Here is a 14,764-nt window from a genome sequence, read left to right on the forward strand (position 1 = left end):
TAAAGGAAGTATAGGCCTATAGGCCTAATCGTAAATGTCCGTGAGGCGAAATGTGTGTTATTAGCTCAAGCATCATAGCTAAGTTATTAATGGCAAATTAGATCTAGGCCTAATGCCTGGCAAAAATCCGTATTTATTTTATTAAATATATTAATTAATTGGTTTTTAAAATATAATAATTTCACCATAAATTCATTTAAATCCCAAGTGTATTACATATTTGAGGGATGTGTAAATTGGTGAATATGTTATGGTATAACTGACCTGAATCTGACAGCTTAATCAACACTTTATAGCATTTTAGAATATAATAGCAGTTTTAGCAGCTTAAGCAAAACTATACCCTTAGCATGTCATGATATATTATTAGCAGTTTCAGCAGCTAAAAAGCCTGGTTTCCTGTCGACGTAAGATTTGGAAATGCTAACGTTTGTTACGATTGTTGCATTTGTTACGTCTCTTCCGTTAAGTTGAACAAAAATGAACGTCGTTTTGATCGTTCTGAACCGCAGGCTCACGAGCCGATAACGACCCTTACGTAAAGTTGACTTTTTTAACTTCAAGCGCTTACGGTCGTCTTATGATCGTTACGTAAAGTTGAAATTTTTTTCTTACGCTTCCGTGTTTGCTCGATCGATGGTTGCCCATGTCAGGCAATTGTTTTTCAGGTAGGCAGCCTAGGCTTAGAAAGGCATACATGCTGTGTGGCATATACTGTACATAGATAGGCCTACTAGCTACATAAAACATGCCTAGGCCTAGGCCTACATCATAACCACTACTATTTTACTGTAATATAGGCAAGAGGCCTGTACTAAAAATGTCCTAGACCGTAGCCTTCTTGTAGGCCTAGCCTAGGCCTACTTTAGTAATACTAGGCCTAGGCTAGCCTACTACTAAAAGCCTTTTTTAGGCCTACCTACTATATAGCCTAGGCCCCTAGTACTTAGTAGTAGTAGGCCTCCTATACTAGCCTACAGGCTAGGCCCTACAAGTACTAGGCCTAGGCCAATTAAGTGGACCACCATCTGTAGGCCTAGGCTAGCTTTGAAATTAGGCATAAATCTCTCTTTTTTTTTAGTGTGACTTTATTTTATATAATAGGCCAAATTTAAAAAAAAAACATTTTAAAATTTTAATGTATTGGATCTACACACTCTACACAATAATTCCAACTTCTAAACTGCAACAAAAATGATCTACAGTGAAACTTCTCTTTTACATGCCCTTTTGGTTGGAATGTGTTTAAAAACTAAATCTTTGTAACTAAAAATGTTATCTATACTGTACACATAACTATAACTAATAACAGTAGTTCAGCTGCTTAACAGGAAAATTCTATAAAATTAAAATTTTTAGTCATTAACTTAAGAAAAACAAGTGAAAAACACTTTAAATATGTTTAATTATTTTTCTTTGATTTAAAATAATTATTGAAAAGCTTCAACACACTAGTTTTAAAATGTTAAATATTTTTACAGAGCAAATTTTAAACACAAAATGAGGCCTATAATGATTCCAAAGTAAATACTGCCCAGTACATAGGAAATATCACACTTATTTATTATTAACATTTTTACATGCGAACAGAAAGTCTGCTTCTAGTACCACTGAAAATTAAACAAAACATTGATATTAACATTGATAATGTATCAACATTAAAAGTGTATGTGTTGCATTTACAAATTGTTTTGCTTTATTAAATAGATATACAAGAATGACACCAGAAAGATTGAATCAACTTGTGTCCTTAATTCAGCCCCATCTGAAAGAGAGAAATTACAGTACAGTGTACCACAGTTTCAGAGTTTAAAAATATGTTTATAGTTTTAGTATTCAACTTTTTAGATTTATTTAAAGGTTTAATTTCCTGTATCATATATATTGTGTGACACAGTGTATGCAAAGAAAGTTACTGTAGGGCCTATATCACTTAAGGTAATCAGTAAAAGTGTTTGTGTTTGCTTTTTAAAAATGTATTTAGTTAATAAGTAAGTAATTAGTATTTAGTTAAAGGTTTGATTTTCGGTATTGTATATTCTGTATGCCATGGTGTATGCATCTATTATTTTTGAGAATTTATATAAATGGCCTAATCCATAAAATAGTATTGTGCAGAATGTATTTGTAAATAAATTTATTTAACAAGTATTTACTGTATGCTTCTTATTATTAAGTGTGGAGGGATATTGAATGGCAATATTATTTAATAACTTTATTATTATTACTATTATTATTATTAATTGTTATTAAATATCTTACCTTCTGTATATTTAATATTACATCTACTGCATCAGAGTCTAATAGCATGCTTCTTATAACAACACAAACAACAAAAACATTGATTAGAAAAACTCAGATGGAGCAAATAGTGCCGGTTTAAATTGTTTAAAAACATCGAATCATTTCTCCTAATAAAATAATAGTTAATGAACTTAATTACCGGAAGGAGAATATGTCAATAAAATAAAGAAAAGTGTGAATAGAAAGAACTTTAATATAATTGTACGTTTTTAATATAGGGCTAATTTTTATCCTTTTTTGGTAAAGAGGTGTTGTAAAAAAGCTGCTTTTATTAATGAAATTCGTATTTTCGTATCTATTAAAAATAGGCCTATCCTTTTCCATTGTATATCTTGCGCTTACGACTCTTACGCTTACGTAAAGTTGACTCCAAGTCAACTTTACGTAAGAATCGTTAATAACGCAACGCAAGTAAGCGGTTTCCTGTCAAATGTTGGTTTCTTACGTAAAATCGACGTAACAATCGTAACTGACGTTAGAAAAACTGCTTCTTACGTCGACAGGAAACCAGCCTTTACGTAAAATCGACGTAACAATCGTAACTGACGTTAGAAAAACTGCCTCTTACGTCGACAGGAAACCAGCCTATTCGACGCTTGCGTCTACGTCTTTGCGTTGCGTCCTAATGGGAACCAAGGTTTCAATGGACATTTGTCAGTAGTAAAACCATTAGAGGAATAGTTGATAGTGAATGAAAAAGTAGAGAAATAGAGAGTCTGTCACATAAACAAAACAACTCGTCGGTTTTGTAGGTCGTACTCATAATATGGTGCTTATATAGGCTGCGGTACAAAATAGGATAACAATTTGTATATAACATTTTTGGAACGAACCACGTTGGAAAACACCAGAGGCATGTACATTAATTTTAGAACTTGGTTCTAATAGCAGACAGACAGACATGTCGTCAATCGATTGTTTTGCCTTGGGTTTATTTGTACGTTTGTTTAACTTAACTTCAATTACAATTTGTTTTGTTTTTTGGGCCTATTTAATTTTAGTGCGTCGGGCTCTTATCAGTTTATCTCAATCTTCTCCCTAACACAGTGGTGTTTAATGAACCATGTTGGGTCGTTCCACTTTACTAGGAGGTAACTTTCAGACAGTTAACAAAAGTTTTTAATAAAAGAAAGCAAAACAATACAATAGGTACAAAAGAACAATGTTAGAGTGCTAAGAACTATTTATTAGGAGACTACTCCCCTTAAAATAACTATGGTACATTAACAATAAGTATTGTGTAGAAAAAAAAGCCCAAAAGGGCGGAGGCTGATACAGAAGGTAATAATAGAATATCATACTGAACTACGCCCGATAGGTAATCTGTTCCATAGGCATAGTGCGTACACTTAATCTGTTAAATATATTATATTTAAATTATTTCTATTTTTGTAGCAATCTTCAAATATTGCACAAACAAATAAAAGTAATAATAATTTTAGTAGAACCAATGGTATACCAACTCCCTGTGTATACAATTCATTGAAAAATCACCAAAACAAATTTAAAGTGCAGTATAACGGTATGTAGATGCTAACTAGTACAATATGAATATATTATATATTACATAGAGATACTAATAATATAATATTAATTTGACATTAGAAAACAGAAATGGAAACCATATAAGTCAAATTCAACGTTTTGTGCTACAATCCTTTTCCTATTAGTAAAATGGACGAGTCCGCCAATACGGCAAAACCACGCTGGTGGTTTTCAAATAAACCAAGTGTTTTAAAACTACTTATATAAAAAATCCTGTTCCCTTATCTTAAATACATTTACATATTACAAATAAGGGATAATAACTCTTAACTTTCGTGCAAAAATAAAGCGTTTTGGATAAGTAGTTTTTCAGCAACTGTAATTTTAGTTTTAACGTTACGTTCTGACTGCTCAGGAAAGGTTGGACGACTTCGAAAATTTTCGCCTATCCTTTAACACTAGCCGGTCACTTACAAACCAAAACACTGCTTCAAAAAAGGGGCTGTGCCGACAAAGTATCTGAACCAATCACATTTTACTTTAGGTCATTAGAAAGCTTGATTGATTAGCTTTTGCATGGTGGAACAGCCAATATCATTGGATAACTAGGTCAAACGTTATGAACGTTTTTGTAAAGATCTCAACAAATTGGCAAAACAAGCCTATTCTTTAACACAGGGCAATTTTCAAATCGTCTAACTTTAAAAATCAATGCCGACGACGTTTTAAGTTTTTTTAAATTAAAAATAACATGACATCGTAGGTACTTAATTAGGCATTACAATGTCGAAACAGCCATAAAAATCGGTCAATTAATAACAAAGTTACATTGAAAAAACCTAAAAAAAATAGCTGTTTTTCGGTGATTTCGTGCCGTTTAGCGGAAATCGCCCGGATTTTTGGGTACATAAAACAAATTGTAATAAGGCGTTCTGTATATCCACCAACCTTTTTATAGCATTTTTTCACTTTCTAGGGAGTCACCGGATATGGTATTAAATTGGTTAAACTATATAACTGCTGAAAAAAGTCTTTTCTGGCTTTTATAGCAGAATTTTTTCAAATTTTGTATTGACCATTTTAAGTGATATTAATGTTTTTCGACGTGATTTCCATTACGCATATTTTTTTTATGTACATTTAACCAGATATTATATTTATTCATGCCTGTACCTGAGCTTTCAGCTTTAAACAGCGATGTTGTGCTACTTGCAACGCTAATGCTATTTTGTTACTTTTGCCTGCCTGGCTAAAAATATACAAAAAAAAAATGATCATAAGTAGCCGTTGAAATTAGTGATTGTTATTCTCAAATTCTAAATATATTAATAATAATAATAATAATCATTTTTTTTGCGATGGCACTAGTTATAATTCGTTATGCGTGATTAATAAATATAAAGGTACCGTAATACATAAAGATTTGTTCAGGGTTCATCTCCTAGTAGACTTATAACTGAGCCAGTTGTGTTGTAAATAAAGTACGATTGAATGTAGCTGCTGTCGTTATTTTCTACTTGTTGTCAAAAGCTTATTGACCGAAATCCACATTTCCATATAAAACACTACATAATATAATTCAGTAACGTTGCGCGTATTATTGAGTGTAGGTAAAACAACAGTTGGTACATACTTTCGTACCTAAGTATTTATTGATAATAAAAAAAAACAACAGCATTAGTTTAAGCCACTTGGTTGGTAATTGTAATATTTCATGAATGTGGTACATATCACTGACTATAAGAATAGGCTATACCCATCTCCGTCTACAGTTTTTAATTGTGACAGCTTGAATGTAACATTGTAATGTTGACCGACAAACACAAATTACAAAAAAGTATTATTTGAATCGGTGGTAGAATATGATATGTTTATTCAAATGCATTGATTGACGATGAATGGAATATTCCACTGATGTTCCAAATCGTGATCACCTTAGTTAGATTAAGAAATGAACAGATTATTATCTCATAAATGTGATGTTTTGGGTGGTTTGAAATAAATAATAAATATTCCAATTCAGGGTACTTTTTTTTATACAATATAGGCCTACCGCTGTAATCAAATCCTGGATGCACCCTGAACTGCCACTATTTCAATGATTGACCATGACACATGTGCCAATATGGTACATTTAAATAATAAACAAGCACGAATGTGCGATACTCGGGGTATAGCAAAAGAAGCTGTAATGACGTCATAAGAATATGGCAAAGTATTATTTCCCTACAAAATTATTACAGAGTTCAATATTTTAACAGATTAAAGAATATGGAAGATTGTAGGTGGTCTCGATTACTTTTCAAGGCAATTTTATCTGTTCCAGAAAGTATGACATGGCATTGGTTATCCAATGTAAAAGATATTTTAAATAAAACAAATGTTATAGACAAATTTAATCAAGAACCATCTACTGGATAAAGCCATTTAGGAAAAATAATAAACAGGTTGATCATAGTGTGATAAATTATGTGTCAAAAAATAGCGAATAAATTTTATACACAGAATTGATACGATTTGTTTAGATGTCAGTATAATTAACATGTAACATCATGATTTGACAACAGCATAATAATCTTAATCAAATTGCTTATTAATTTTAAGCTAGGCCTAGCTAAGCCTTCTACTCAGCCTAGCTAGCTAGGCTTGAATTCATGTCTAGGCCTATGTAGGCGGTTAGGCTATTCATGGGTTCGAAAATGCTTTATCGTTTCTGGGTTTTCTCGCACATTAAGAATTGTGAAACACAAAATCGTCTACAAAACAAGACTGGTATTGTTCAGAATAGTAAAGAGGGATGTGGAAGCTTAGCCTGACTGAAAAGCAACTATTATTCAGGCACCATCATGGATGGCCCATGGGTAGGCCGAGGTTGGGTGCCACAACAAACTTCACTGCTGTAAGGCTATCAGCCTAGCTAGAGGCCAAGCAGCATCGGTACATACCCCATACCTACTAGGCCTCCTAGGCCTAGGTAGACTCTAGTAGGCCTAGGCCTAGCTCTAGCTTTATTGAATATATAGCCACGTCTTTCTCAAATCTCGTTAAATTTGATATTTTAGTAATAATCTCATAATCACATTATACACTGTGAAACATGATAGGGTCACATCCAGAATGTTTTAATATACTTTTCGCCCGTCAAAAATAACATCGCGAAATAGTACGTACGACGTGTGATCTGAAAAATGTCACGTGATCATACTCCCTAGCAAAATACCCAATTGGACGTGTCTATTTACGCAAAAAATAGAAAGATCTGGAAAAATTACATTAAAAAACATTTTAAATTTTATTTTTAGTGAAGAAATTAATTTGTTATGATTATTCAAATATACCCCTCTTTTGCATGTAAAAGAATAGGAATTTACAAGGTATCCCCCCAAAACACAAAAAGGCGTGATTTTCAAGAAAATCGTACTCATTGAAAAAAATTTCAAAAAAATATGAAGTATGAGGGATGATATTTTTAAATAATAGTTGAAATGTATGAAAAATAGCAATTTTCTGGGAGGAGCTCCACTTTAAGAACAACCTCATAGACAATAATTTAAGTATGTACTGGGATAATTTTAATTGTGGATCTCAAGAATTAAAACACCACTTTATGCTAGACAATTTATTCACTGAAAATGAAACATTAGGAGAAATCTTTGATTTTTATAGTAAAAAATATTTAATGAAAGCATGGGTTACTAGATCTACAATTTTATCAGCATTACCTCTCTCAACTAATTGATTAATATAGTAAACAAGCTACATACATCTATGGCAAGCCTCAGCTGTCTGAAGTATTCAAAATATTATATTATTATATCATTTTTTTATTATATTATATATTGTATTGTAATGAATTATACGTTTTGCATTATATTACTTAGTTTTAGCATTATATTATATCTATTTCTAATATATTATGTGAAAAATGTAACAAATTATTGACTATTTGTATTATATTATTCGGTTTTGGCATTATATTATGAACATTTACTATTATATTATTAATAAAATACATTATATTAATTATTATAATATAATTGTATTATATTAAACGCATTTACCTTACTTTATAACATACAACATTATTATATTATACGGATTCGTTAGTTATATTATTATTTTGTATTATGTTTATTATACGTCACGACTTATTTCAGTTCTTCTAACTCTTTCTCTCCCTCCCCCTGTTCACTAGCAATCAGCGGCAGAATCTGAATTGTGTGACTGTTGAAGAATAACTAATTATCTTTATTACGTACTAGGCCTAGGCTAGGCCTACTAGAGGATCTAGCCTAGACGTAGCTAGTTAGACAAGTGACCAAGGACCACCGGACAGCTATAACTAATACTACAATACAATAATACTACTACAATAACTACTACTGCTACTACCTAGGCCTAGCTAGTAGAGTACTAGGTAGCTACTACTAGGCTCTAGTAGAGCGTATGTATGATGTTAACTACTACTAGGCCTAGGCCTACTAGTACTAGGCTAGGCCTAGACTTAAGTTGTAGTAGGCTAGGGCCGGGCCTGCTGCCTTAGGCTAGGCTACTACTACTACTAGGCAGTCAGCCCATGATGGGTACGAGTAAGCCAAAATTTTGGATAAGTAAACCAAAATTTGGGTACGAGCGAGTTGGCATGGGTACGGGTTGACCTGTATCCTTCTAGCTAATCGTACTACTAGGCCTAGGCCTCAAGTAAGTCTACGCTACCCAGTCCGTCTACAATATGGTTTATTTTGTTTTATAGCTTTATTGATAGCTGGGTTCAAATCTGGGTTGGGATGGCTTTTTCTCATTCTAAAACAGATTTTCTTATCATAATAAAATAATATATGAATTTATTTGTAATATTGTAATGTAAACATAATATAAGTAATTGCCATTGCATTTATTATTATTAATTACAGTATATATTATACGGTTACCCCTTAATTATACTATAGTATAATTTCCTTGTTATATTTTACAATATTTTCTTCATAATTCTACAATTTTGTCTTTCACAGCACAAATTTATCATACTGAATCATCACACACCAAGTCTCATAAATTTCTACTGTATTTGTCCAAGCTACTCCAGCTACATGGTATTGCCTTGAGGCTAAACTACACGGTATACTGGCACTACCATCATTCCTGGCTCGTCAACCTGGACCACATCAGCACAGTTTCAGTTTCAGTTTATTTACCATTTCAATTTCTGAACATAAGAGATGAACAACTTATATGGATGGATAACCGTAAGAGCGAAGCTCGTTTACCGGTCACCCGTGCAGTGACATTACAGACAACATAAAGACAGGAAAAAGGTGTAATACATAACAAGACATGTGAACACTTGTGTTTGCAACCCCTTGGATAAAATAATATATTTATATAAAGGAGAAAGTTAGATATTATAATATTTCTTTTCGATCATACAATGATAATTTTAAAATTATTTCCTAAGAAGTCATACTACTGATTCAAAATAGTGACTTACACCCTGTGGTCAAGGCTTTATTTTCTCTTATGCTTATTTCCTCCAACATACAGAGTACATAGGATTTTTTTATTCATAACTGTTGAATTGCATCCCAATACATAGTACCTATTGGTATTATATCTAAAAATACAAAGGCGGCTAACACAGATAGTTCCATATACAGTACTCTCTTATAAATAGATGTATCTCTCCAATCTACTCCCAACTACCTAATCTAATAATAGTACTATTAGCATACTACTATACACTTTGTAGACAAGAAGTAAGTTGTATACACCTAGAGGACTTATGGTAGTACAGTCGAACGCCCTCTCACTGGCCCGGTCAACATAATCTATACCTAGATTATTACAGTAATTAAAGTACATTATTACAGAGATTTTTTATTTTTTTTTGCAGAAATCAAAGTTATGTGTATAGAAAGCAGTACTCGTATTAAAAACTAAGCAGGTTGTACTCTTGAACGTAAACTGGCAGGATATTTTGAATATTTGTTATTGTTGAAATGAATGGAATCCTAATCCTAATCCTTCATTTTCTACGAACTGGAGACGAAGACATATTATGACCCTTTTATTTAAATTTATTTGAATAGACCTCCATGTAAATTCATTAAAGGCTACATGATTGTTTGATATTTTAATATGTGATACTAATAGTAGAAAATTATTGTGTATAATGAGGACTATGAATCTTATATTTACTTGCATTCTCATCTTTTTAAAATTTTATTTATAATGCTGGTAATGAGTTTAAAATTTAATTATATTGACTAGTTTTGATAATCATTATGTCCATATAAATTCATTTATATTTCTTTTGTGGAATATAGTTCATATATTATGTATTAAATAAATTGGTAAGGCCCTATACTGTTATTATTTAAGAAAAGTTTATATACACTTATTTTATGCCTACCAATATTAGTATAATTGTTTATATAAATATTTTGTCTAATTGCCTTGATTTTTTGTATAGGCCAATGGCATCAATGTTTTTCTCAAAGCAAATTAGCCTAATAATGCCACATTTAGAAACATGATTCATTGATTTCTGATATTCTGTACTTGTGTATGCATTACCAAAATAACCTAGTAGTTAATATATTTCATTTGTAATGTATGTATAAACATTCAGTTTTTTTTTCACATTTTTAAATTTAAACATTATTACCTTTCTGATATTGTTACTATTGTATAATATTGTTTGAGGCAGATTGTTTTCAATAAAAAAAAATGTTAAACAATTATTTTGACTTATACTGTACTATTCAGGAGATGAAGTGTGTGTGGGCAGAATCTGGTGTGAGGTGTATATTTGTCACTTTAAGACCTAAATTAGATGTTTCTGAAGAAAAGAAGTAAAAGGATACGCTTTCAAACAACTTCAAGAAGATTCACACAAAAATAATTACTTTCCAATAAAATAGTACAACAGTGTATATTACAGTACATTGAATAAACTCGAGCGGAATAATAATGCACATAAAAAAATATTCATTTTCTTTTCGAAAAGTGCCCTCTCTAGTTTTCTATTAATTTATTAATAATTATTATTAATTAATGAGTAATATGAACATATTTTTTACATTTAAGGCTGGAAGCTGTATCTACTCCTAACAAAGTTTCATACCTCCAAATTTCATTAAATAAACTGAAACTGTGCTTATGTTGTCCAGGTTGACGAGCCAGGAATGATGGTAGTGCCAGTATACCGTGTGTAGTTTAGCCTCAAGGCAATACCATGTAGCTGGAGTAGCTTGGACAAATACAGTAGAGATTTATGAGACTTGGTGTGTGATGATTCAGTATGATAAATTTGTGCTGTGAAAGACAAAATTGTAGAATTATGAAGAAAATATTGTAAAATATAACAAGGAAATTATACTATAGTATAATTAAGGGGTAACCGTATAATATATAATTAATAATAATAAATGCAATGGCAATTACTTATATTATGTATACATTACAATATTACAAATAAATTCATATATTATTTTATTATGATAAGGAAATCTGTTTTAGAATGAGAAAAAGCCGTCCCAACCCAGATTTGAACCCAGCTATTAATAAAGCTGTAAAACAAAATAGACCATATTGTAGCCCGACTGGGTAGCGTAGACTTACTTGAGGACTAGGCCTAGTACGATTAGCTAGAAGGATACAGGCCAACCTGTACCCGGGCCATGCCAACTCGCTCGTACCCAAATTTTGGTTTACTTATAAATCCAACATTTTGGCTTACTTGTACCCATCATGGGCTGGCTGCCTAGTAGTAGTAGTAGTAGTAGCCTAGCCTAAGGCAGCAGGCCCGGCCCTAGCCTACTACAACTTAAGTCTAGGCCTAGCCTAGTACTAGTAGGCCTAGGCCTAGTAGTTAATATCATACATACGCCCTAGAGCTTAGTAGTAGGCTACCTAGTACTCTACTAGCTAGGCCTAGGTATTAGCAGTAGTAGTTATTGTAGTAGTATTATTGTATTGTAGTATTAGTTATCTGTCCGGTGGTCCTTGGTCACTTGTCTAACTAGCTACGTCTAGGCTAGATCCCCTAGTAGGCCTAGGCCTAGTACGTAGTAAAGATAATTAGTTATTGAGTCACACAATTCAGATTCTGCCGCTGATTGCTAGTGAACAGGGGGAGGGAGAGAAAGAGTTAGAAGAAGTGAAATGAGCCGTGACGTATAAATAACATCATACAAAATAATAATATAACTAACGAATCCGTATAATATAATAATGTTGTATGTTATAAAGTAAGGTAAATGCGTTTAATATAATACAATTATATTATAATATAATGTATTTTATTAATAATATAATAGTAAATGTTCATGATATAATGCTAAAACCCAATAATATAATACAAAAAGTCAATAATTTGTTACATTTTTCACATAATATATTAGAAATAGATATAATATAATGCTAAAACCAAGTAATATAACGCAAAACCTATAATTCATTACAATACAATATATAATATAATAAAAAATGATATAATAATATAATATTTTGAATACTTCAGACAGCTGAGGCTTGCCATAGTTAAGTATTGTTCGAAATGTAAGATTACCTTGTTTTTTCTATTTATTTCATTTTACTTGTATAATTCGCTTCTTATTTAAGACTTAAATGTTTTTTTTGATACTTTTCTTTTTGTTTTTACATTGCCTTGTAAATAAACGTGTGCCGCTGATACAAAAGCGTTTGTTCAATAAATTTATCTTATCTTATCAATAAACAAACGAAGAAGTGTGACTCGGTTCATCTGAGAAAAATACTCTCATACGGCTTTTACTCAATAGGCCTAATAAGCCTCAAATTGTGTACAGTTGGACCATGGACCTCTAATTTATAGGTCCATGGTTGGACAGAATAATGTTACAGTACTTCTCGTCGAGGGGTCAGGGGAAAGCATCGATGAATCCGGTATTGTAGTGATGCCATTAAAATAAGAAAGAACTAAAACTGTCATAGGCCCGCATTCAAACAATAATTTGATCATCTTACTGCTCTCTGAATTGTACCTCATGTCAACGTTGTTTTGTTTATTGGACAAGCATGTTTTAAAATAATGTCTGAGTAGGCCTATAAACTTATAGACACGGATGGTAGGCTTAAACCTATGAGTGTGTTTGAAAAAAAACACAACACAAATCTAAGAAGGTGCGAAATACCCACCCAGGATTGGTTTGGTTGAGTAACCGTATACATAATACGTTTTGCCGAGAAAGAAAAATGAGGACTGACTGGCAGGAGGTGAGTGTCATTGACATCATGATAGTATAATTATTATGTGCACCAGTCAAAATCTGACGACAATTTATTTTAATAATATATATAATAATATATATAATAAAATAATAATAATAAAATATACAATTATGGATACATTTATTCTCTTTCTTCTTATTTGTCAACGATTTATACTCTCAAAGACGTTACCTTTCATTTAATTTGACTCTTGTAATATTTTTATATTTGCTTTATTAATAAAAATGTATTTAATTTGACTGAATGCTGCTTCATATTTTTATTACCAATGTTGGTGGCGCTATCCTGTTTAGATAAAAAGGGATCGAGAAGAAAAATGAATGAATGAACCGCGTTATACAAACATGTCTTGCGGAAGGTGAGGCACAACAACAATGGTTTAAGTCATGCATAAAGAAAGCCTTACACAATGCCCAATTCAGTAATAGGTTTGTGTTCTTTGTATTATATTTAACTCAAACGGTGGGCGAAATCCACTGGTAGATTGACTTTCTTCTAACATGAATTCTTAGTCACTACTCAGCAGAGCGTACGTCAAAAAGAAGCTGGGACTGCTGGCTGGCTAGAGGCCTTTGAAATTATTGTCAAGTTACATAACTGGTTGGAATTTTTGACAGATCGAAGATCAGAATCGGAAACTAAAACCTAGGCCTAGGTGCTAAACATGGGCAAGGGGTGCAGTCGCCGGAAAGCCCAGGGTGTTTTGATTTTTATAATCTTAGCCAGCGTAATACCTTTCGTGAAGGTAAGTTATGACCGTGAGAGACAATTGAGCCTAATCTCAGTCTCGGCTTCCTTATTCTTTATGCCTACAACTGTGTATACTACTAAATAGGACCTAGTCCTAAGCCTAGTAGTGTAACCAGGCAGTTTGTTTAGTTGTGTCCTAAAAACCAAGACCTACCAAGCCCTGCCAATTTAAAGTGTTAATTTTACGAAAAATAATATATATATAGAGTTCTAATAGCATTTTCAACAATAAAACCTCAATTTTAGTGTGATATAGACACCAAAAACAAAAATGTTAAATAATTGACAAGCCTCATGTTGCAAAACGAATTGAGTTGAGTTGCATAGATTGTGTCAATAATGTGATGTCTGTATTGCATTCAACTATACTAGTATGACCAACCAAGAAATACCAAGCCCTGCCAATTTAAAGTGTTAATTTAACAAAATATTATATAGGCCTAGAGTTCCATCAGCATTTCCAATAAAACCTCAATTTTAGCGAGATATAGACACCAAAAATGTTAAATGTCCAGTCACCATGTACACAGTAGCGTATCCGGATATTCACCCCCTGGACATTTACCCCCCGGAAAACTACCCCCCGGACAACCACCACCTGGACAACTACCCCCTTAGAAAAACTACCCCTTTAGGACAACTACCCCCCGGACAAATACCCCCCGGACAACTACCCCCTTAGGACAACTACCCCCTTAGGACAACTACCCCCTTAGGAAAACTACCCCCTTAGGACAACTACCCCCTAGGAACAATTACCCCCCCTGACAATTACCCCCTGTAATCGTGTGTCGAGTGTCATGCCTACTCAACTCTGCCAGTACAGTATAAAGTGTGAATGATAAATAATGGTGACTGGACGTTTAACATTTTTGGTGTCTATATCGCGCTAATATTATTATTCATATTTTGCATCCAGGCTATTTACATCACCCGCGTAATAATTACCGGTACT

The 14,764-nt window shown here is 32.6% G+C and overlaps 1 protein-coding gene across 1 annotated transcript in view; it reads left to right on the forward strand.

The window, feature by feature from the left end:
- Window positions 1-13,723: 13,723 nt before the first annotated feature.
- The window catches only part of LOC144844350 (uncharacterized), an 85,864-nt gene continuing 84,823 nt past the window's right edge, over window positions 13,724-14,764 (forward strand). Inside the window, exon 1 of the mRNA XM_078701222.1 lies at window positions 13,724-13,804. Within this exon, the coding sequence (XP_078557348.1) occupies window positions 13,724-13,804 (81 nt within the window). The remainder of the gene's footprint in view (window positions 13,805-14,764) is intronic.

Source organism: Antedon bifida, chromosome 1, assembly GCF_963402885.1.
Source record: "Antedon bifida chromosome 1, ecAntBifi1.1, whole genome shotgun sequence".
NCBI lineage: Eukaryota > Metazoa > Echinodermata > Crinoidea > Comatulida > Antedonidae > Antedon > Antedon bifida.